This window comes from Elgaria multicarinata, chromosome 4 (assembly GCF_023053635.1).
Source record: "Elgaria multicarinata webbii isolate HBS135686 ecotype San Diego chromosome 4, rElgMul1.1.pri, whole genome shotgun sequence".
NCBI lineage: Eukaryota > Metazoa > Chordata > Lepidosauria > Squamata > Anguidae > Elgaria > Elgaria multicarinata.
Window position 1 is genome coordinate 45,341,783 of NC_086174.1, and position 26,023 is coordinate 45,367,805.

The following is a 26,023-nucleotide window of genomic DNA, read 5'->3' on the forward strand; positions in this document are numbered from 1 at the left end:
TGCAGTGAGAGGACAATATGTAATTTAGCACACTGTAAGGTAAAATAAGTTAAACCACTACAGAATTCATTACATTAGGGATTTCTCATAGCAATTTCCTGCATAAGAGGGAAGAGAGGAAAAAGAGCCAGCAATAATTCTCTTAGAGACTTACCTCACCAGTACCTGCATTCAAAACGGCATTAATAAAGGACATGATGGCAGTTTTGAGATTCACTTCATCTCGATATCGCCCCAGGCTTCGGTCGAGTTCATTGAGCAATGACTGTAAAGCAACAGGAGTGAGAAAGTAATGCATGCTATCTCATCTCTATAGATCCTCTTCTCTAAAGATCCTTTCTTGTAACACACACATGAAATAACAGCCTCAAAAACTTAGAACAGAATTACTCAGATATAATGATAAACTATGCTTTAGTATTACACAAATGAGACTTGGGATCATTCCTCGCCCTGGTCCTTCCACAGCATCACCTCAAGGAAACTGGAAGCTTTTGCTTCAGTTTATAACTAACCACAGTTTAGCTTTATGTCCAAACCTGGATAAACTGAGATTGGCATTAACTATGATTTACTGAAACAAGGCAACTTCAAACAATAGTTTATGAAACTGTATTTTTTCACTGGGATGGTTTGGATGTAATGCTAAACTATAATTTAGTGTTACAAGAATGCAGCCTATAAACCATTGTTAGGATTTATCTCAGTTTAGCTTTTGGATGTAACACTAAATTGTGGTTAGTAGAAAAACAATAAAAACAAGAGGAGCAGGAGAAGAGAGAAAATTCCATATGATGCTAAACCACAGTTTAGTATTCATTTGAACAAGGCCAGTGAATTTATACCTGCGCTGTTATTTGAATCAGAGACTTCCAATTTACATCCCATTTTCTTAAATACAATACCAAATGTGATGGTAGACATTTTTCATTCAACTCTGGCAGACACCTGGGACTTGGGACATAGGAACTAGTGGCTACGGATGAGGAGATTTCTCTCTTCCCATTTCTTTATTCTTTTGGAAGTTTGCTCTGCTCTGCACTGCACACCATTCCTTTGTTCTGGTTGAATGTAGAGAGTTTATAAAACTAATTCTGGAATTGGAGTATGTGTCAGAACTTCAGTTCATTTTAATCTCCCGCCCCCTAGATTACTGATGTGCATGTGTGCATTGATAAAACACAGGGGGGAAAGCAAGTACTCCACATATTGAAAAAGCATTGCATACAAAGATGATTAATACAACCATTTGTACAATCACATCAAATTTCTTTTTCTTACAGGGATTTTTCAATGCACACATACACAACTATAATACAGCAGAGGCAAAAAGGCACAAATGAACTGAAAGAACCGAAAACTGTAGCAAACCATGCTTCTGCACAGAGCTGTGTACAAAATCTGGGAATGAAAATTCAAACAGCTTTACACTGTAAACACAACCACATTTGGAATTCTAAAATCCAGGAAGAAGAAGTGGATGCAATAATTTAAGATTAATCTCTCACAGACGTTACTGGAAGGAGCAGGTGTACACAACAAATGATACCCTTATGTGGCAGGCCAGTGGGGTAAGAGTAACCCACCTCCGAATTATTTAATTGTGTACCACTGGACTAGTCTTTTTAGGACAACTTTATTGCACAGTTTTATGCTTTTCTGGGACTCATTGACTTCAGTTGAAACACAGTTCATTTCACCTCGACATTACTGCAGGTTTTCACCTCTAAGCCTGTTCCATGAACTGTGAATATTACTTCTATATTCCTCAGTAGACAACCAAGAACAAGCCTGGGCTTTGTGTTCACTGCCGTCTGAAATTGCCTCTGACCCAAGCTATTTGGTCTTCAACCAAATTCAATATTTTCCCATTTGCTACAACCATTTCTTCAAGTTGTCATTCCTTTACCCCTCCTTTTTTGCATTAAAGGAGAAAGCACTTCAAACACAGCAATTCAAATAAAAACAACTAATTCAACAAGCTGTAGAAAAAGCAAGAGAGAGAGAGGGAGTCCAAATGGCAGTTCTGTTCCTGTTGACTTGGTAGACATTTTCAAAACACGCAAATGCAAAATACATCTGTCTCTCTGGGTTAAATCAAACACCATGCGAGCAGAAACGTTCTCCTCCCTGCTGCCATCTCCTGAAAAGCTACCCTGAGGTGTCCCTCTAACCCATGCATGGTGGGTTACAGGGAAAAGCAGGGAATGCCTCTCTAATCCACTGACAGAAGCCATTCCAGCACCAGGAGAACTTAAGTGGACACTGTGGCGTTACCCCACAATTGATTATATTGTATATGTCTGAATTAGTATGTCTGTTAAGTAGGGAATGTTAGAACTGAGTGGGCGTGGTTTATGATGTAATAGGTAGGAGGGGGGAAGAGGAGTATATAAGAATTATGTTGGGAGTTTGTGAGGGGAGTGGGTTTTTTAGAGCTTGTTTTCTGGTGCTTTCTATTTGTAAAGTAAGAAGAGTTTAGATTCTAGAAATTTAGGATTGGTGTAAAGAGAGGGAGGTGGTTGGTATGTGGAGAGTATAGATTAAGCAGGATTGAAAGTATTATATTTTTATTTAAAGTTTTAAAATTTATTTATTTATTTATTATTGCATTTATATCTCGCCTTTTTTCCTCCAAGGAACTCAAGGTGGCATACATAAACATCCTCCTCTCCATTTTATCCTCACAACAATAACCCTGTGAAGTAGGTTGGGCTGAGAGTCTGTGACTGGCCCAAAGTCACCCAGTGGGTTTCCATGACCAAGTGGGGACTAGAACCTGGATCTCCCGACTCCCAGTCCAACACTCTAGCCACTACACCACACATTGTTTTTTTAGCTACCAAATATCATGTGTCAGCTTGGCATTATTATTTACCTGCCTTACAGTTATTAAACACCCACCCCATATTATACCCACAGTATATTCAGAGCAGATCCTGTATTAAAACTGATTCCCTCATAGCTAGGGGAAAGGTTTTAATTAACACTCCCTCAGGTTTTCAAGTGGTGGTGCTTGTCCTGAGAAGGGTTTATGTGACGGGCCTAGTGTAAGGGTTTGTTACGTCACAGATCCCACCCTCTGAAATTATGTGAGTAAGGAGACGAGGGCTCAGATGTCTTTCACACCTCTTCTTTTATTGAAATTATTGGAAGGACATGAGTTCTTCCTTTCTTCCAGACAGATGAAGCCTTACATAAATTCATTACTCTCATAGAAATTGAATCTTCATAAAAATAAATCTTCTTTTAAAAAAAAGAAGACTGAGAATGGAGACAGCAATTAGGAACGTGGAAATTAATGTGATCGTATGCATGGGTGTGTCATCACGTGGATGTAGGAAATTCAGACAGTAATTACAACCTCTTGTGAAGAAGCCTTAGTAAGTAATTTTATTACTGATCAGGACACATGCAAGTAAGAGCAGGCTTGGGATTGCTTTGGTTAGGAATTAAATTCCTTACTATGAAAAAGCATTGAGTTGATAGGGATTACTGGTGGACTGAATCTCACTTTCCATTTTTTGTGGGCCCATGTTGTTTGTCTTCCAGTGGACAGAATGAAATAAGCTTTGACCCCATGTTGGCTTCCAAAACACATTATATTCTCCTTGTCACGTTCACTCTATTCATCTTGGAAGGCAGAGGGCCAAATGTTCCCTCCATGAAACCAACTCATAATTTCATCTTCAGTCATGCAGACCAATGAAACCCAAAGAATCTACTTCTATTCAGTGTCTTCATTTCTCTGTTAGTTCTGCTGACAGTATTATTGTTGTTGTTGTTGTTACTACTACTACTATTCCTTTTTGCTACTCAGAAAGAATTTTAATAACATTTTTGCCATCAATGCCAAATACCCATTTGGAGAAATCCTGAGCTGATGTCTGAGGCTGAGAGATAATACCCAGTGGGGTGGGGGTGGGGCAACATGGACGATGATTGGAATTAGCTTAAATCTGCATGTTTTTAACCCTGTAGAATACTCCATTCTCTGGGTGAATATAAATGATATTGTTAAGTTGACAGGAGGTACTTCCTCTCAGAAAACTGGGAGTTAAAGGATTTCCTAAGTATTTGCATAGCCTCAGTTAGAACCACCAGGTCAAAAAACTAAGGCTAAGAACCTCCTCCTTAAAATGTATCCTGTCTCTGGATTGTACACAGGAATGATTGCTAGAGCTTAGCCAAAATTGATCAGAAGACATTTTTTTCCTGAGATTTTTCTTTTTCTCACCCACCTCACTAGAAAAAGGTGGCCATTTTCCAGAATTTTCTCCATCAATTTCTGGGGTTGCTTGCCATTTCTCCCCCACAATGTCCCAGAATGATGTCAGGTCTGAGACACTGTGGAGAATACAAAACAGTGGGTAGGCTGCCAACGCAGTTGCTGCTGTGCTTTAGAAGAAAAAGGTAGTACTAGCACTAATAATGGTGAGCCTCGTGCCTGAGCATTTTGGGGGTGGAATTCTCCTCCCCCTGGAGAAATCCAGTGAAATCCCCCCCTCGCTTGCCACCTCTCATTGTTACTGAACACAAATAGAGTGGAGTTATTCCAGAGGCCATTTGCACATAACTCTAAATGCTGACGGGTTGTTCGTTACCTTTCCAGGATCACATGTTTCAAAAGTACCTGAGTAAAAGATCAAAAACCACACTGGTTTGTGGGAAGCAAAACTATACCCTGGCTAAGAAGTGAACCCTTGCCTCAAAAACATTCTATCCCCTCATTATATTTGGGGTGGGGAGGGAGTCTATTTGCTGTAATGGTTAGGCTTTAGACTAGGAATCTAAAGACATCTGACCCACCAGATGTTGGTGAACTGCAACTCCCATGAGGCCTAAAAGGGCTAAATTTCCCCATCCTTGCTTTAGACCCCAAACCTAACAAGTACTACCAGCACATAAACATTCATGATGACGGAAGCAGCCCAGATTTGAACAGCCAGATTTGAATCCTGACATCTGTTATGTCTAACATCAGCACTTCTGATGCCAACAGTCAAAGAGAGGAAGAGGAGCTGAAGGCATCTATGTTACTTGGATGAGTTTAACTTTAGCTTCATTGGAAAGAACATTGTGGAAAACACAATTCTGGAATCAAGACACAAATATCAAAAAAGAAAAAACAAACCAAAACAGGAGCATGTCCTTGTTGCTCTTAAGAAAACAAGGAGGCAAAGAGCCATCTTTTAATTCCTTATCCGCTGTCCAAAAATATTTGACAGGGGTAAGTATTTGTGCATTCCACACATTCATAGATGAGATAGTAAGTTAATTCCCTAGAGGGTCATAAAAACTTCTGCAAACTATTAACAGCGAGACCCAGCTGTATGCTGCATGAGTTGTGCTATATTACATTCGTTAAGAAATGCCCCTGTATTTTCATTCGATTTTAGACTCTTTAAAAACAAACAAACACAGAGAGAATGCAGTTAAGCAAATTTAGGCTCACAACATATGGGCTTATTCCACATAGCAACCCGGTCAAGTTGGGACAAAGGATTAAAATCTGATTGAATGTTGTCAGGGCCATGCACTACCAAAAATCCCTGTCAAGTACACAAGGTCAACCTGAGCCACCTCCAATATAAACAAAGACAAGCTTCAGAAAGGCTCTCAGGGAGGAGGATGCAATTACAAGGTAAGTCCTGGTTGCGAGGGTAGGGGCAGTGGGAGGTAACTGAGGAGGGCAGGGAGGGACAGGGAGAAGGGTCCAGTGAGTCCAATGGACTCATGGCCAGCCTTGTGCCGGCTTTTCCGGGTGGGCGAGCAGGTGGGTGGGAGTGGCTGAGCACTGCCCCGAATTGGCCAAGGTAGGCCAAGGCTTCAGAACGAATCTGCTTCAGCCTTGGGACAGCTCAGGCTGACCTGGTATCACATCAGATTCAGGAATTAGGCCCAAGGCGGTACACAGCCCTACTATAAACCACAGCCAGAACTGAACTCCTTATTCATGAGATATTCTAGGTGCACACTCATATGGCTGTGTGTGTATATGCATGTTTATTTAGTAAAAGGTCAGTATTTGACCTGGCTTTGGTATAAAGTTTTATGAAACTGCATAGAAATATCATAGAATGTATTTTTAATTTTGTCCAGCAAGTTAAGCCTCAATTTTCTGAGTGTGATGCCATACCAGTGTCATCAAGAAGAAAATAACAAAAGTATGTGGTGTTCAGGGTCCATCACCCAGTCAGCTATGTATTGAATGAATTTTCATACTTCTCAATCCCTGTTTGATACTCAGAAATTTAAAGCAGCTAAAGGCATAAAGGCTACCAACACCTGCAGCTGAAATAATATGTAATTCCTGGATATTCCTTGCACTAAACACGGGAGATCCTGTTCCATTCTGTTTAAATGATTTCTGTACAAACTATGTGGAAGGAATTGGAAATGTTAGGTTATTGTTATATTCTGGAATAGATGGCTTAGATACTGTTTGTATTCCCTTTGATCTAAGCTTTTCATCTTTTCTTGCTTGTGTTTTCCACATGTATACAAATACACATTGCCATGTATATCAATCATATACTGATAACATTGGGTTAGAACAAGTATAGATATGAAGCATGGGTCATATGTTAGGAAGGCCTGTAAATATATTTATTTATTTTATTTATATCCCACCTTTTTTCCCTCTAAGGAACCCAAGGTAGCATACATAATTCTCCTCCTCTCCATTTTTTATCCTCACAACAACCCTGTGAGGTAGGTTGGGCTGAGAGTATGTGACTGGCCCAAAGTCACCCAGTGGGTTTCCATGGCCAAGTGGGGACTAGAACCCAGGTCTCCTGACTCCCAGTCCAACACTTTAGCCACTACACCACACTGGAAGCAACACCACACTGACCACCAGCAGCATATCAATAATGGAGTTTGGGTTAGCTAACAATAAGTGAAGTTGGCATATGTGCTGCTGGAAAGTTAAAAAAGGGGAATTTAGGAAGACACACCATCCTGTGTGTGAATCTTGTGGTCAGAACAAAAAGTACAAGCCCATAATAAGAGTGTAGGAGACAAGTGGTGGGGTAAAGGGCAATGGTTACTGAAAGATAATTAATGTGAAGATGGGGGAGGTATGGAAAGCTAGATAAAGGCAGGATGAAACAGATGTAGTGAGCAATCAGTAACTGAAGCAAACATCATAATCAGCATTGGCATTTAGGTAAAGGTATATTAAGGAATAAAGGGAGAAGGATGGAGTCTCTCCCAGCAAGGAGTCACCACCATCACTAACAATATTCTATAACTGGGCTCTATTTTTTTTTGGTAACTTACATGTCATATTTGTATCTCATGCTTTGTATTTTGTTAACTTGTCCATGACACCTTTTCTTTACATTTGTCATATATTAATTTATTGCAGTACTTTCCGTCACTATATGTTATAAAATGCAGTATGTTCTTGGCTCAGCAGCTGTGCTATTCAACCTATAAAGCAGGTGGCAAACCACACGGACCAGGTCCTTTCCTGTGGGGTGGGGCTTACTGGAACTGTCTGTAGCCGGATGTATGTGTTAATGTGTATCCAGACATAACCTATTAATGTGATTAAAATAAATGCCTACAGGAAACCCCATTTTGATGATTTGGGGGAGTGATACATTTGGCCTGCTTACTGCCACATCAACCACACTCCAACCCTACTGGGTAAAGCATCATGAACATTGATTTCATAGTCATAATAGTAGCAGCAGCACTACAGGAAGCCAAGGTTGGTTTGGTTTGGTAACAAACCAAGGTTTAATTGCTTAGTGTGTGAAATAGCCCCCTGATGTATTAAAAGTGTGATCCAGAGTGCAAGAATACAAAAATATGAAACGTGACATGCCTCCGAACCTACCTAAGGAGGTTGTACAGACCTCAGGTTTATCTTCATTATATGTAATTATACTTTGACACCATTTTCATGCTTGACCAGTAGTAAGAGACAGTAATATTTATGTAGCCACAATGCCCGTCTTTATGTAGGGTACAGCATGGAATGAATGCAACAATGTAGGCATATCCTGTTTGAGTTGAGCAGAAAATTAGCATTGCTCATTGAATCTTATGCACAGAGGAAATAAGGACCAAGGAGAAATTCTAAAGCAGTAGAGGCTGGTGGCGCCGATGTCCGCTCCAAGTTCCAGTCAGAACTCTAAAGGAGCTATCCAAGCCGAAGAGCACCTTTAGAATTCTGTCTGGTTCTGACTGAAACCCAGAGCAGATTCACTGCCCCACTGACACTTAAGCCACCAGACTCCACTGCTCTAAAGGTAATGCTACATCAGCAGCAGTTGCTCAACTCGTTGGTTTTACCTGGAATCTTGTCCTCTCCGCCGCATAGACCTGGTAGTGAAGCATGGCCTGCAGGACCTTTTTGTGGCCTCCTGGCACTAAGCAAACGGCCCCCAGGATCTCTAGCACTGCAATCTTGGTTTTTATGTTCTCAGTCCGTAAACTCTGAGAAATGATATTGATGCTTTCCGGGTGGGCCAGGACATGTGCCCGTCCCTGGGAGTTGTTCATCAGAGCCTTGATGCATCCTATAACGGATGTGTGTATGCGGCTCTCTGAGGTCTCATAGTCCATACTCTTCAGGAAGTTCAGCAAGCAGGTCAGGCCATCCAGCTCAATAAATCTTGTCACAAACCTGAATCGAGGCAAGAGAGGAAAATAAGGTCAAGACACCTTGTCTAAGAGCCATCAGGTTAATTGTACAAACAACTGCTTTCTCACATTACATTGAAAAACCTGGGGGAACTCTATGGAGCCATGCGGGTAGCTGAGGATCTGTGGAAACATTTTATCAGAGGTATATAACACACACATTCTTTTGAAATGAGGTTTGCTCATCTTCATGTTCTCTCTGCCAGTGGTGGATGTGTAGAATCACATTTTCATGCCTCTACTTACAAAGGTGATATAAAATGGGATCTGAAGAACCACTAGCTACCTGAGCTATTCAAAACAATTCCCACAACATTTTCACATGTATCATAGACATCCAAGTAGACTCCTTCAGTGCCAGTAAACAACCATCATACTCCACCACTGCTGTGATCAATAAGCTGTTTGGTTAAAACATTAATCCCTGATGGAAGTATGAGATGGAAATTGCAGCCCTTCAGAGGCTCTGTTTCTGTTGACGCTAAGCTTTCATGAAAGGCATGGAATTCCCAGCATGCCTTCCATATAGTTTTTAATTTTTGTTGGCAGAAAATGGAGGCATTTTTTTTAAGTGTCATGGGCAAGATCTACACTACTGCTTTAAAACGGTTCATAACAGTATTGACAACTGTTGGGGCCCAGGACACACCCCATATATAGCTTTCAAATCATTCTCAAAGTGTTATATCCTGCTTGGTGTAGATCTGGCCATGGTTAAAAGATGCCCTGCAAATCATCCACCTCAGGCCCAGGGATCAAATCCAGTCTGCGGTCCGGGTCCCCAGATGACCATGCAGTCTTCGCTTGGCCACACCCCTTTTCTCCAACCCAGCTTTTATGCAGTTCTTTCCTCATCCTAAATGGTTGAAATGCCTCTCCTACAGCTTAATTCCTGGAAGTAAGAGCTTTAAGCTTTGATATGATGGGAGGGGGGCTGTTGTTGTATTTTTGGCACACACACACACCCTCCTTTCGCTTTCGGCCCTGCCCACCACTGGAATGCATCCCTCGAGAGCTTCTCTGAAATTGAATTTGTCCCTCAAGCTGAAAAAGTTCTCCACCCGTGATCTACAGAAATATTTAAGCAAAAAACCACTTGTCCACCTAATCATCAGCAAAACATTGAATTTCTTCCAGTTGCTAGCATATTAAACTTCTGAAGTTGCCTTTGGCTGAATCACACATTCTAGAGCTATTTTAAAAATTAAAACAACAACAACAATGAATGATTACATCCCCAAGGTACCAAGGCCAAAGGAAGATTTGGACCCAAGATTCTCTTTTAGGCTACCTAGTTCTCAGTGGTAACTCAGTTAAAAGCATGTGTTCAAGTCATAGATAGAATCTCCATCTTTTGGCATAATGTGCATCTTTATCAATCAGCACTAATATAAAGCAAGCACAATACAAAGTTCTGAATATGTGGTGCCTTACTCCTGCAAGTCTTCACATAATACATCCAAACTATAGTCAATATTGTTGGAACTGAAAGGGATGTGGTCAGATTGGTTCACACTTTTATCTTTGGTAGGAATGTTCAACAGTGCAGGAGTTTGGGAACATGGTTGCTGATCACTGTCAGGAATTTTTCCATGATAGGCTACTAAAGCTATGCTTCATCATCTAGTTGAACCTAATGACCCTGGATTTCTGCATAAAGCAATTGTACTGTATACAGCTGCAAAGTCACATAAAGCACAGAATTGGAAGTCTCCATAGCAACCAACTGAACAGCAGTGGGTTGACATAATCTGGGAGACTATGACTATGTATAAACTTACTCAGCAAGTGCAGCAAGAAAGGAATCCTAATTTTAATTTTAAAAAATTATGGCACCAGGCTTTCCATTTATTTCCTATGTTGAAAAGCCCTTCATACTTTTGATCAGATTCCAACCAAGTAAAGTTCTCTACATTTTTTCTGTCTAATACACACACACACACACACACAGAGAGAGAGAGAGAGAGAGAGAGAGAGAGAGAGAGAGTATGGTATAACTTGCATTTTCATTCTTTCATTAGATAGTGATCTCCTACTTAGGCTATTTTAATGTAAACATTCCAAAAACATACAGGTGATAGACTAAGAATTATAATTCATGGTTTACTTTAATTCTTTATCATGTATGTCATCCTTTGTGTCACCTTTATTTATTCTTTAAAAAAGTCAAATTGCTCCTCAGTAGTACCACTTCAGTTTCCAATGGCAAGTGAGGGAGCCACATAGAATCATAGATTTATAGAAGAGTAGAGTTGGAAGGGGCCTATAAGGCCATCGAGTTCAACCCTCTGCTCAATGCAGGAATCCACATTAAAGCATACCTGCAAGATGTCTATCCAGATGCATCTTGAATGCCTCTAGTGTGGGAGAGCCCACAACTTCCCTAGGTAATTGGTTCCATTGTCATACTGCTCTAACAGTGAGGATTTTTTCCTGGTGTCCAGTCGGAATCTGACTTCCTATAACTTGAGCCCATTATTCCGTGTCCTGCACTCTGGGAGGATCGAGAAGAGATCCTGGCCCTCCTCTGTGTGACAACCTTTAAGTACTTGAAGAGTGCTATTATGTCTCTCCTCAGTCTTCTCTTCTCAAGGTTAAACATGCCCAGTTCTTTCAGTCTCTCCACATACGGCTTTGTCTGAATACTCCTCCACAGGGGAGAAAAACCTGCTCATAGAAAGCTGGTAGGTCAGGAAACAGGTTAGGATATAATCCTTTCCCCTCACATGCAGTTGTCTATGAGCTGGGAGTTGTTTAATTTCAGAAAGCGTTCATCCACGCACTTGAGCCCATTATTGAGCCTGCACTTTGAAGCAATGCATCATCCAGGAACAGTTTTACTACATACTGTTTGTATAGCCTCGTTCAGCCTGTAGCAGAATGTTCCGATGGAAGACGTATGTGTCATTGATTACAAACACCCTGACCAAGCAGATGTACCTTGTTACATACATGTAGCTGAGAACCCATTGGTGTTTGGCAACAACTGAGGACAAACCCATTAAGAAGTAAGATAGGGAAGCATTTATATCTTTCATCTTGTAATAAATAAAACGAATAATGGAAATCAGAAAGAAACTATAAGTCATGGATAGGTACATTCCAAATGGCAACCAGCAGAATGAAGCTGTTCAAGCACGGGATGGAGCCAACATAATTTCAGCAGAACAACTGGTTCTGGCATGGTTGCTGCATCTGTATAGGGTTGCAATATGTCTAATTCACAAATCTGTAGTTTGGGGATTTGGCAGAAGCAAGTCACAAAGCTCCCAACATCCCATTGTTCTGGATTACCTCTTTGTTATATATAAATAACACTATTTATAAGCCTTGTTTTTGCTTCTATATTGTATATTATAAAACATGTGTCAGTAATATGGTGGGTGGATCAGGGGTATGTATTCTTCATTCCAAAAAGGGAATTTAAGAGCCTATGTAGAAGTTGGGCCAGATTCACTACATGGCTTATCGCCGCTCCCTTTAGTAACTTCATCCAGTTGGTTTTGTCCAGAAACCAGGCAAAACCCAAATCTTTATAAAGCAACAGGAGGTTCAGTATGAGGTTTGGTGCCTGTTCAAGCCTGAATTTTAAAACTGGTCCATGCGTGCAAGCCTTGAGAGTAAACACACAAACACCACAAATGGTTAGACAGAAATGTGTTAAATGGCAGTGACATGTTAATCGCTGTAGAGAATAATAGGATTCTTTTCCAAACTTAGCTGACATAAGCAACAAGAGGAACATTAAGATTTTATTCTTTTGGCCTTCCATTCTTAGTATTACAGTCCATTTCCCATCTCCAGGAAAAAACACACACGTGACAGTTGCTTTGTGTACAACGTGTAGGAATCAAATGAAATGTGTGCATGTTAGTGACAGTTTCTTCTTTACATTTTGAAGTTGGGGTTCACCTGTGTCTGTATCCACCTTCCCCAACTTGGTGCCCTCCAGATGTTTTGGACTACAACCCCCAGAATTCCTGACCGTTCGCCAGGCTGTCTGGGACCAATGGGAGTTGAAGTCCAAAAAATCTGGAAAAAACAAGGTTGAGGGAAGGCTGGTCTATTTGGATGTGTGGTTATGCATATTTCTAGATGCAAAATAGAAACACAAGTTCAATGTTTGATTCATTGCAATGTGTGGCATGAATGTTTCTATATATTGTAACTAGTCTATATGCCCTAACCTGCGTGTGGCCAAACTGCGACATAGGGGTTACAAGAAGTTGTTTTGGACTACATTCTCCATGCTGGCTGGCACCATTGGGAGTCAAAGTCTAAAATGTTTGAAGACACCAGATTGGTGAAGTCTGACACAGAGTAAAGCCAGAATATTCACCTGTCACTCTAGTTCTATGCTGCTGCTTCATCTCCAGCTCAGTAGTCTTAAGCCTAGTTCTCTCAAGCAAAAGATAAATAGGGTAATAGTGTTTTGGGTCTATATCACTTGAGATCGTAAGTGGAGGCTTCCGTGATTTGAATGTTCCTTCATACAGAAAATTAAAATCTTGCACACAGAAAACTAACATGTCAGGGAAAGGGTTTCTAGTCTAGACTTCTCCCTAACATTCGAGTTTTCTTTGTGCAGGGAACTGTTTGGTGTGCTGAAGCATTAAGTTACAAAAGACCTGAACATCACCACCACCTGTAGTCTGAAATTATGTAGCCCAGAAACAGGGTTAATCACCTCATCTGCTCTTTGCGTGATATAGGCCTTAGAGGAGCACAGCAGTACTTTGGATTTGACTGATGGCACAGTCTGGGAGAAAGGCAGACCACCACTGCCCTGTACACACTGCAAAACTAACTGGCTGCAGTTTCTTCACATCTCTTTCACCTTCTGATTCATTTGTGCATAGACTATGCTGAGAAAGTGACACAGCTAGTAAAGGATAGAGAATATGGAAAGCAGGATATTCCCACCCAGTCCACAATCAAAGGAAAGTTTCCCAGGCTAGCTGAAGACAAGATCTTTGGATCAGAAGTCATGTGCATCACTGAAAAATTATGGGGCTTTTGCCCCACCTGAAATATGCAGCAGAATAGGATCCATCTACAAGATAGATCAGAGCTTATCAGAAGTGCGAGAAGGCAAAATAAAGTATACACTTCCCTGTCCTTTAAAAAAAAGGGGGTCAGGTGGGCTAGTTGGTGGGAATGCCTCTTGATGCCTTTACATTTTCTTAAAGCTTAAAAAAAAGAGCACTGCTGGCATCCCTCTAAGTCAGCCTTCTCCCACTGCAATTCCCATGGGCCCCAACAAGCATGGCAAATTGTCAGGAATTCTGGGAGTTGTAGTCCAAAACACCTGGAGGGCACCAGGTTATGGAACCCTTCCCAAAGTTCTTCTTGTTCTTCCTAGAACTTTTAATTTTTATTTTTCACAGTACTTTGGCTTTCCAAAAATCAACCGATGACCAACAGGAGCAGCAGGATAACTTTCCCATATGTTTCTAGCCTGGTATTTTTATTTTTATTTTACAGTCACAGTTGTTTAAGGTTAAAACTCAAAAGGAAAATTTAACTTACTCCCATTCATTTCCTTCATTTTATTGTGGGTTTGTCCCTAAGCAATGTGATAATTGCCCAGCCTGTTATTGTTGAATTGTGCCTAATTCTTGAAACACGCCTGCAGTGGCTTCTGTTATAGGACAAGGTTGTTCCTAATTGAGGGATGCACAGAGGTGTTGCTCTCAAATGTCAATTTTATTATAACACTTTCATCCCAAAGGGCCTGTTGACTATCTAGGGAGAAATCATAGCCCAGTTCGAACCTTGAGCTCTCACACACCCTGTCCTCTTAACATGAAGAGAACAAACAACAATTGAACCAAGTGGAACCATGAAAAGGGCTTCTCTCTGACCACCCAGTCTGCCTTCAGAAAGAACAGAGGGTTTCAGTGGGTAGTCAGGGAATACCCCACATCAGATAAATATGACACAGCTCGGTTCATTTTTGCCTTTGCCCATGTGCTGAAGAGGTCAGCTACCTGCATGCCCAAGATTAATCCTAGTTAAGGCTTTCCTCCGGAAAATAACAAGTGAAGAAGCCCATACTGAAGTAACAGGAGACAGATCAGAAACAACTCAAGTGCTGGATGTAGAGAACAGCTTGACAACATTTGGTAAAGGCTCAAATTCCAGAGAGGAGAAAGAGAAAAAGAGAGACTATGGTTTAAAATGTTGAATGGAGCACTAAACACCATAGGGATTCATCCCCCTTTCTATGCTTCAGGGCAGGTGTGTGGAACCTCAAGCCTGGGAGCAAAATCTAGCCCCTGGGGCTCCCCAGAAGTCCATGCCCTCTTCCCTGGCCCCACCACCTTTTCCCCTACCACCAATTGTGGGGTAATGTCTCAGGTTTGTTTTTACTATTTTTCCCCCCAGTCCAAAAGGTTGAACTGCCTCTCCTAAGGCTTAGCTTTATTTATTTATTTATTTATTTAATTTATATAGCGCCCCATAGCCAAAGCTTTCTGGGCGGTTTATAGACGATAAGAGCTTTGAGGTAAAATATGCTCGCATTTTTTTGGGCCCAGGTGGTCACCACTGGAATGTGGTCCCTAAGAACTTCTCCCAAATGGAATTCAGCCTCCAGGCTGAAAGAGTTCTGCACCCCTGCTTCAGACCTTCATATCCCTATGTATCCTCCAACGCCCAAATCCTTGTTCTCTTTCCATCCACCTTAACTTTTGCTCCTACAGCCTTCAACCTTTGAAAAGTGTGATCTTGGAAGCAGAACAGGTTCTGCAGATGTGCTTGATTTCTTGTAGTTATTCCCAGGACTCAATGCAAAGTTTGGCTTTGGGGGATGCACCATCCCACTCATCATAAAGTCAGCAAGCTACACAAACTCTAGACTAAGTGGGTAACTATTACTGTGGGATTTATAGGCGAACATGCTGTACACAGCCATGCATAGATTCGCTTAGGAACAGATATTATGCAAACATGAGCATCTAGGCGTTGCTGGTGATGCCCCAGATTCTGTCCTCTGGGTAAGTTTATGAGCTTCTAAACTGACATTATCATGAACGGATGAGGGGGACACTGAACAGTGAGCCTTCTTCTTTGGCTCCAAGAGTAGTATTTTGAAGACTTCTGTATGATGCTGCTCACGAAAGGGATATGATATAGCCATGCCCCCACCCCCCCATTGCAGGCCTTTCCATTAAAGAGGGAATTGGCTCACTCATCAGGCATTGGCATGTGGCCCACTTGGCAACTTACAAATTGAGTCACTGGAAATTAGTTGAGACATGGGGACTTAACTCAAAATTTGGCTTGGCTATAGCTAAGAAAGAAAGAGAGTCCTTAGGGCTGCAGCCAGCAATTTAAGAGCAAAGACTTTATGTGACAGTTTGTGGATGCTGGTGCTGACACTCATTACGGCTGTTATAAACAGAGGAAATAAATGCCTGCTGTCAGTGGTATCTAGCCAAAGTAATACAGGGCTTGTTTGGGGCCGGAGGGGGGGAACCTGCCCTTGAGTGGAGATTTCCCATATCCCACTCCCACTGACTTCACAAGGGGCGTCTGTCTCGTTAGAAAAGCCTTTCCCGGCATGATGGAATAGGATGCTGGAAGGCTCTGGAGGTGTACTGGCCACATGTTTATTATAATGACCAGGGGATTTCAGTATGCAAAAGGGAGGTATTTTTCTTAACTCTTGGGTTAGCTGATTGGAACAGAAACTGATTAATGAATCCATTGCAGCAAGACGAAGGTCCCCTTTTCTTTCTTTCTTTTTACTGAAAGCTACAATAATATTGTTTTGTTTACATCAAGCCTATTATACTAATGATTTTTTTCCTCCTTCACACCACATTAGGAATATCTACCAGGTCCTTCCTGAACTAATTTTAGCAGCACTGTATTAGTTACTCACTAGCTGTGTTTTTAATAGTGTATTTAAAGTGATTTTCAATATTTATATGTGAACCGCCTAGAGATTATTACTTTTTAAATATTAAGCGGTCTATTAAGTATTATTAATAAATAAATAAAATCGTTTACAATACTCAGGTTACACCATGGCTTGAATGTAATCTGGCAACATTACAGATTGTCTAACACAGGGGCAAGAATAAGGTAGATCGGGATCTACTGGTAGATCTACAGTAGATCTACAGGGGATTTTGTAGTAGATAAGCAAAGGTTTCCAACGCTGAAGGCTTCTTTGCCTCCTAAATTAGGCAGCTAAAATGAAGAAAGCTTGGGGAAAATAGGAGTAGATTTCTGCACAAGCTCCAGTTCTAAAAGCAAATTCCTGAGCTGAACATATGCTCTGAGTCATCTTGTTCTGCAATTCTGTGTCCACCTTCTTGAGCCACTATTTTGCACCTGGGTGGACCTTGGGATTCTTATGTAAAATGAGGCAGATGCTGTAAGCCTAAAGTCTGCCACCCCTGATCTAATATCTTAGGCCCAGTAATTCCAAATGAGACTTCCATTATGCAATCACCCTGTCTCATTCATGGAATTTTAAGTGAATGGGTGAAGACAACATTGTCTTTCATTTCTCACCCTCCCATGTTTTCCCACTAGGTCTTCTGGAATTTTTTTCTTTTCTTTCTGCTAAAAATCTGTCAAGGATGAAAAGATGGAATAGCACCACAATGACTTTTGACTGGTAGGATTAGGAGCTGTCTGCCTGTCTGGAAGGACCTTCAGTAATCAGTTTGAATTAGACAGGGTTTTTATCACTTTACAATTCCATCAAATATGAATAAACTTGAACTTGATTGAGAAACACACAGAGTGCACCCATTGATCACCAAATAAAGGGAATATGCTCATGATTCAATTTCTTAGGCCAGGGAGGACCAACCAACAGAGGTGCGCAAGCCATTTTTGGTGGTAATAGTCTATTTGTGAAACACTAGGCTCAGTGTTTCACAAAGTGTGATTTCCAGACTACTGATATGCTGAAAAAGAGAAGTGCAGTCAGGAGCCCCTGACTGCTATTGGCCAATGTGCCTTGGGCTGGAGATTAAGCAATATGAGGAAAGAAGATTCAAAGGAGCTAAGGGGAGAAGTGATAAAGGAGTTTACCAAAACAGCTAAAGAACTGGGAGGATCTAGAAACTTGACAGGGAGGGAAAGAGTTGCAGGAAATGTAGGACGTAGGTGGATTTACTCAGTAGGGTTTTGATGGAAGATGGACATGGAAGATCTAGTAGGTTTAGAAAAAGGTAAGTTTATAATGACATAAGGTTTGAGAAACACTGGCATATAGTGTAGGTCCTGAGGAAAGGTGGCAGGTTTGGATTATTATTATTATTATTTATTTATTTATATAGCACCATCAATGTACATGGTGCTGTACAGAGTAAAACAGTAAATAGCAAGACCCTGCTGCATAGGCTTACATTCTAATAAAACCATAATAAAATAATAAGGAGGGGAAGAGAAAGCAAACAGGCACAGGGTAGGGTAAACAAGCACTGGGTAGTGTAAAACTAACAGTATAAAGTCAGAACAAAATCAAGTTTTAAAAGCTTTAGGAAAAAGAAAAGTTTTTAGCTGAGCTTTAAAAGCTGCGGTTGAACTTGTAGTTCTCAAATGTTCTGGTAGGGCGTTCCAGGCATAAGGGGCAGCAGAAGAAAATGGACGAAGCCGAGCAAGGGAAGTAGAGATGTACCTTTACATGATCCCTGAGGTTCCCTTCCACACCTTCATGCTGGTTATGTAAGGGAGGAAAAAATGTATCCACAGTCATGACAACTATATTCCCTCTGTGATTTTTGAGAACAAATTAAGGAAATAGCCTTTACATTATTATTCTCCATACCAGCTGCTTTCAGCTCCTGACCCAAGAAGTGTATGATGTGGGATGGATAATTACCTCATGGGCTGAGTCCGCAGGGCTGTCTTCAAGTCTTCAACTATTTTATTCCTCATTTCCGTTTCTTCTTCATCAAAAGCATACAATGTCTGCATCTGTTTGGACGCAGCAAAGGAATAGTTACAAATCCAACACTGGATGAAAGATCAGAGAAATCTGAGGCTTCTGAGCAACTCAGGATGCATCAACAAGCCCCATTTGCCAAACTTAATTGGAGATACTGCCTGGCTGAGCATGAGGGAAGCAAAATCTCCAGTAAAAAAGCTGGGTAGAATTGACATTCAGTCTCACCAAGACTGAAATCCGCAGCACAGTTAATAAGTAGGAGGCCTCACTGAGCACTGAATGTAAGAAATAATAATTTACTTGCGAGTAGATATGCTTAAGATTGCTTTTCATTTTAGGCCCATTTTGAAGGGCCTGTGATGAAAGCCAAGACAACCTTGAAGAAATACCTATGCTCTGTCATTCCAAGGTACTTAGAACAACATCTTACAAACAGCAAAGGCTTTTATACAATGTTCAGTGCAAATCAGATAAAATCTCTCTTTCAGTGGAGCGCCTTTTTACCCCGCTCCCCCTTCCCCACAAGTCACTTTGTATTTGCAATTCATGCCGTGCCAAGACATGTCAAATCTTCAGGGTGGTCAGTTGGTGAAGCAATGCGACTGTTATACGCTAAGTAGCTGGCACAGAGAGCTGGATTTAGCTCTGGGGGTGGGGGTGGGGAGGCCCGGAGTGATCCACGCTGAAGTCAAATTCATTCAGTTAAATGGAGCAAGTTACTTTCTCCGCTAGTAAAGAGAGCAACTGATAGAAAACATGGAAATTACGTTTTATCTTGTGCCAGCATCCCCCAACAGCCAGAAACATAAATTTTAGCACTCAAGCCAGGTCATATGACTCTTTATAGAAGCCCTGAAGAAACAGATTTTCCTTTTGGCACTCTCAATGACGGGTTCCTCAAAATGTCATGTGCAACTCAAAACTCTGTGTCCTTCTGCAGAGGGTCAGCAGCCCTTTTTTGGGTTGACCCACAGATGCCCCTTTTGCAAAACTCAGTTATATTCTCCATAGAGCTACTCTTTGAGAGCAATGCTTGGATAGCTGGAGATTTTTGTTGGAGCTGGAGGACGCCTATAACCAAAGGAAGCAAAACCAGAGAGGTTGATTTCAAGCAACCACTCTCCAAGCATGGCTGCCAACAAAGACTCCTTCTCAGTCCTACACAGTCTTGGCCTCTGCAGTTTACCCCCAATGACAGACAAGTCATGTGTCCACATTTTCAAATAACTTAAGAGCTAATTTGTATTTGCATATCCAGAAGGAAGTAAAAGTCCTCACACTGTGATGTTGTCATCTCAGCTTCATGTGGGTGAGTGCTGATCTGACATCACCTTTGTAGAAATTGCTAAAAAGAGTCTATCAGAAAGAATGGCAGGAGCGTAGTCCACACAACTTCCCTATCTTCACTTGGTCAACAAACATTGGGCAGGAGAGCTGTCAGGAAAGATTTCATACTTCTCCAGGAGACTCCTCTCATAATCCGAGAAGTTCTCTTTTAAAATCCATTTATTGCTTACAACAGTCATGTTAAACAATGGCAGCATCTTAGAAATGTATTTATTACCCTTGTACCCACCCATCTTTCAAGGAACTCACGAGGACTGATACTTTTTCTGACTCATACCCGTTCGTACGTCATAAGGCGGTAACACAGTCCTCATGTAGTAACTTTACCACCTCAGTATTACACGAAGAACCATTTGTTGAAAATAGCCTCCATATAAAAGCTGCTAAACTTACAGACCCTGTTCAGATGAACCACTAAGCCATGGTGATTAAGCACTTTGTGCTAAACATTATGGCTTAGTGTGTTGTGTGAGCCATGACTTAGCATGCTGTGTGAACCATTTCTAACTATGGTGGCTACATAACCACAGTTTAAAGAAGCTCACTAACCATTTGCTGCAAAATTGTCCACTTTTTCTTTATTTATTTTCTTTTTAGCCCTTAGAGCACATAGCAGACCCATCGTTTGGACCTTTCTCCATTTTTTAAAAAAATCTCCTTGTACCTTAATTTAGTTTGTCCTTTATCCCTATTGTTTATAGGGGCGTGGAGAAGTGAAAGTCACCCAAGCAGAATTAGCATCCATCTGCGGGATGTGCTGAAAGATGTATTTTCTTTTCTGCTCTATAAAGCGGTTGTGCTCCAAGTAAATTATTTCCAAACCATGAAAAATAAATGTGTAACAGCTGTATTGATGACCTTTGACCCACCCACCATGTCATACATTCAGGATTGCTGTAGTTCTAAAGAGCTGCTTCAATCATTCAGTTTCAAATCCTTCTATAGTGCAGAGATATATTGGAGTGCAAATATTGACAAGTTTCCAAAAGTAACATGGTAGTGTAAAAGTAACTTTTCTGTTCCCCAGTAAAGCAGAGGATGGGTTTATTTGAGTTGTTAAGCTTAGACGGCCGAATACAGAAAGAAGAATGCCTGAACCATTCACGGCCTTATGTTTCTGAAAGGGGGCAAAAGAAAGGGTAATGATTGTCATATGTTTATAAGAATTCAGAGATGCCATGATCCATTCTGTTGGGGTGGCCAGGCAGAGAGTAGGCACAGGGACGAAATAAGTTCAGTCCACTGTTTAATGCGAACTTAATGAATTCACACTTCCTGAACCAAAAGGTGAACTGAATATCTATACTTCCCTGAATTTTGTAATGCAGTCCTCGATTTTATTTATTTATTTTTAAAAAGTGTATTTTATTTATTTATTTACTGCATTTTATACTGCCCAATAGCTGAAGCTCTTAGGGGAAAGTGCTTACAAAAAAATGTATTATAACAAAAGAGCATGCAAATACATAAACAATTACGTGATGATTTTTTTAAACACACCCACACACAAACTGACATAGAAATGGAATGAAACAATTTTAACTTTGAAAACATGAAAAACTGAGCAATACCAATATTGATACTATCACAGTTACCCTTTTCAGGTGACATGCTAAGTCATGGTGGTTAAGCGTTTATGGCTTAGCGTTTCGTGTGAACCATTCCTAATCTTGGTGGCTACATAACCATGGTTTAAATATGCTCATTAACCATTTGCTGCAAAAGGGTTAGTGGCCTAACCATGGCTTGGTGTGTTGTCTGAATACACTCAGTGCCTTTGCACTCATTGACAACAACTCTGGAAGGCAGAAACATGTTTATACTTCTTAGTGAAGCACTGAGTAGAATACAGCCTGCAGATTTGTTCTCTTGTCTCTCCAAAAGTAAACTGGTGTGGAAATAAAATGGTGTGGATAAGTCAGGACCTATCACAATCGGGGAGTGGAGGACGTGAAAAGGCAGAGCCTTCACAGAACCAACTATACTTAAGAGTGCTCAAGCCAACACTATCCCTATCATTTCTCCGAGAAAGCAACTTTTCTGGCGTGCCACACGGGTTACTTACTGCAGCCATGGAGTTGATGCGGTCAATGTAATAATCCGGCCAACTCGTAGCAAGTTTATTAGGGTCTTCCTGCTCCTGAAACAGAAAATCAAGCAAAGTCATATGAAAAACGTTTAAGGAAGAGCACATTCCATTTGACTGGACTTAGAATCACAGAATAGTAGAGTTGGAAGGGGCCTATAAGGCCATCAAGTCCAACCCCTTGCTCAATACAGGAAACTACCTTAAAATATTGGCAGTGCCGGCTATCTGAAGTGGTGCACAAAATGCAGCACCACCTCGTTAGGGCTGACACTTTAAAATGGCTTGCTGCACCGTTCAGATATCAATTCCTGCCTTACTTGCTCTCCTATATTCCACATTTTGAAGCAGTTTGCTGCTCTTTGGGTTTCTATATTCATCCCTCTACACATTCACAAACTAAATGGCATTTAAAACAAATGGCCACAGAAGACTGCATATCCCAGCTATCATCCTGATGCCAAAGAGTCACCTTTCTGAAACAAAAACTCCACTTTAAGGACATGGTTGATCAAGACAAAGTTGCTCTTTAATGCCCAATTAATAAATCTCTGCTCTGAAACATGCTGATAAAAGCTCTGAAGCAAAATGGTGCAGCTGTAGCTGAGTCACAGTCATCTAATTTTTATAGAGTCCACATCAGTTTGTAGTGGTTTAGGCAATATGTACCACAAAATAAAATTAAATCAATGTGTCTGGGAATAGACAAAATGACTGCTTCTCAGTGAATTGCAGAAACCCTGCGTGGTAAACCCAACCAAAGAATATCCTGATCTGTAATTTCATGGACATACAGTTAAACCTTCACCCGATCACCAACAAATGTTAATAACCATTTTAAAGATTCATGGATATTCTCTCTTACTACCACCAGACAGGTATAGCTCTACAACTATTAAGGGCTGTATTTGATTGCAATTATTTAATTAATTATTTATTTAAACAATTAATATCCCACCACAGGCCTACGATTCTAGGTGGATAATAGACATATAAGATCACTTCTCAATAAGATCCGAAATTGCATAGAAACTGTGTAAAATGATGAGTTAGGTTAACAGCTTTGTGAAACTGTTTGCAATATCAGCAGAAACCAAGAGAGAGCAATTAACAGTGCAACAGAAGAAACATTATGATCAATTCAAAATATTGGGGTGGGGTTCTTTAGTATATTTACAACTGGCCTTTCTTCCATCATGGACCTCTAAGAATCATACATGGGGTTCCCAGGAGGTCTTCCATCCAGGCACTCACCAGACTCATACCTGCTTAGCTTCAGCAATGTGGCTACATCATATGTCCTCAGGACCATCATATGTCCTCAGCACTACTGACTGGAGGCTTTCGTCTCTGACGTACTCTCATCTAGTAAAACCTGGATTTTAATTTCATCCTTTCATATCCAATTCTTCTTTTACCAATTGCTACGTATATGGATTATATTCCAAGTCTAGCCTAAACAACCCCAAAACTGGTACCCTCCAGATATTTTGGACTACAACACTCAGGATTTCTCATGACTACACTGCCTCAGTCTGATGAAAGTTGGTCCAAAGTATCAGGTTGGAAAAGACTGGCCTAGCCAAAGATGTGGGGTGGTAAAGATGATTGAGTTACTTCAGGACATTTCTCTGTTATTATTTTTTTAACTGAGATTAGGAGGATCTGACTTACTTTCCTCCAAAGATGTTGATATTTCACATCCATTTCTCCATATATATACTCTTAGACTTCCGTAAAAACTAAACACAAGAAGCTGAAATCACTTTCTACCAGTTCAGCCTTTATTCAGGTAAATTTATCTGTGCATGAAAAATAGGTTGAGTATTTACTAGTTTCTTCAACTTTCAGATGGGCTTTTTTCTACACTAAACAGAATAAAACCCTTTTTATGCCCACTGGAGTTATTCTAAAGACATTAGATCTTGGATTTATTTGACATTCAACTATCCATATCTACCATTTGAGGATGGCTCATCCCGTCTTTCCTCTTAGCCAATTGTTTGAAGAATTTCAAAGCATCAGAATTTTTCTGGAGAGGCCCACAAATTACTGTTCTCTAGGGAAACAGAACTGTTTCCATTCAAATACAAAATTGAGCATTTTTAATACAGCTTTCAGAACCTTGATCAGCAAGGAAAATCTTATGTCAGATGGCTGCAAGACAACTTAATATGGGTGAAAAAATACTTTCATGCTCCAAGAGATCCAGAAGGAACGCATGGGTCCTACTCTCCAAAGCCACATAGGCGTGAATATATGGAAACAATTACCCAACTGAACTGAATGAGCAGACCATGTACGAAGGAATATATTAGAGAAAAGCCCACTTTAAACTCCCAGTGAATAGTGTAAATATTAAATCTAAAAACAGATGTCAATCTGTGGTATTTTATAAGCAGCTGTCTCATTCTTCAGACCAACAACTCTATAACCACTATGAGAACCATGTTCCAATTCCATACAACTGCAGTGTAGTCAATATGTAGTGGAAGTATGGAAGCTGTCTTCAACAGGCCCCATTCCAGCATGGAAACTGCTAAATTGCTTCACTTAGAAATTGAGATTTAACAGAGACCCTAAATATAAAAAAGAAGGGGGGAAAGAAAAGAAAAAACAGTCTGCCTACTGAACACCCAGCACTCACGAATTCATTCAAGAATCAAAACTGTTTTTTTAATCAAATGCAAGATCATTATTGATTACGTAACTGTCAATATCACAATCATAACAGCAAACTAGGCACAAAAGGCAATCAGGAACCCTGGGAGATCAATTGAAGGCAGGAACAGAAGGAATGTGTTCTATTCATTTTGAAACAGGGCATTAAACATGTCCTCGGACCAGACCAGTCCAGACTGTCAGGGTGGAGGTCGGGGAGGGAGTTGTAATGTTTTGAGGTTGCTGTTGGTTCGAAAACCATATTTCATTAAGCTGAATTCTACAATGAAAACAACACTTAATCAAAAATTGCATTGCTTGGCCCTGTTCTGCAAGGTTTGATTTAGCCCTCTTAAAAACCTCAAATCCACAAAAATACAGAACATTCTTCAAAAAAGAAAAAAGAAAGAAAGACAGAAAAAGGGATGGTCACCTTGTACTGCGATTGATTGCACTTCTGTTAGCTTCTCTGAGTAATGAGCAAAATATGTACAGCCCCCCCCCCCATAGGACATGATCTACATTTATGACTCGAGCTGAAACAAATTCAATATTTTCAGGCTACTCACGCACACACACCCAACCCCCAAGGTAGTCTGGCCACAAGAGGTTTCAATTTTGAAGCAGGACAGACCACAAGGACCAAGTTACTCAGTAGGCAGATGTGGTTGCTGCTTTCCATAATGCATGATTAGCACTTCCAAAGTATTGTTAGGCTCTTGTGAAATAAGATATGCATTCTCAAGGTTTCTAAGGGGGAACATGCACCCAATGGGAAAACAACAAATATTCATTCCTTCCAAAAATAGAGAGGGGACTTGTGTGAACTTTTCTCTGAGTTTCTACTAAGTCACTTGGTGTAACAAAACAAACATCCATTGATATATTACTGATTTCTAGAAGTAAGCAATAAGGACTTGCAACGCATTTTAGGCAGCACTGTATCACTTATTAGCCTTCTTCTGTAGGTAAAAGGGAGAAGCACGTCTTTATAATGTGGCCTTAATTTTCTGGCTCACTTTCATACATTTCTGTATTTGAGCAGGAGAAGAAAGTCTTAAAGTCATCTCCGCATGTCCTCTTCCCTAACACAAATGTGCTGCCTCAGCATGGAGTGGGGGGAATTGGGGGCAACTTGGGAACCCAGAGTGAGTTTTACAGGTGGCCTCCAAGGCCCACATGTGGCCTGCAGGCTGTGGGTTGCCCACTCCTGGCCTTTTAGAAAATCAAATGGTGCCAGGAAACAAGAGTTTTCATATTTGTATTTACTAGTGTGGGTTGAAAAGCCTACACTGCATGCAATATTGTGACTTGAAGAGAGATATACAATTGTTACCGAAGTAAGCGGGAACTGGAGA

General features: G+C 40.7%; 1 protein-coding gene across 3 annotated transcripts in view; it reads right to left on the reverse strand.

Moving 5' to 3' along the window:
* Positions 1 to 26,023, reverse strand: part of DAAM2 (dishevelled associated activator of morphogenesis 2) — a 226,798-nt gene that overhangs the window by 73,968 nt on the left and 126,807 nt on the right. For all 3 annotated transcript variants that reach the window (XM_063124183.1, XM_063124181.1, XM_063124182.1), the window contains exons 4-7: positions 21,984 to 22,058; positions 18,506 to 18,600; positions 8,308 to 8,641; positions 155 to 265 (exon numbers count right to left, since the gene is read on the reverse strand). In XM_063124183.1, coding sequence (XP_062980253.1) covers positions 155 to 265; positions 8,308 to 8,641; positions 18,506 to 18,600; positions 21,984 to 22,058 — 615 coding nt within the window. The remainder of the gene's footprint in view (positions 1 to 154; positions 266 to 8,307; positions 8,642 to 18,505; positions 18,601 to 21,983; positions 22,059 to 26,023) is intronic.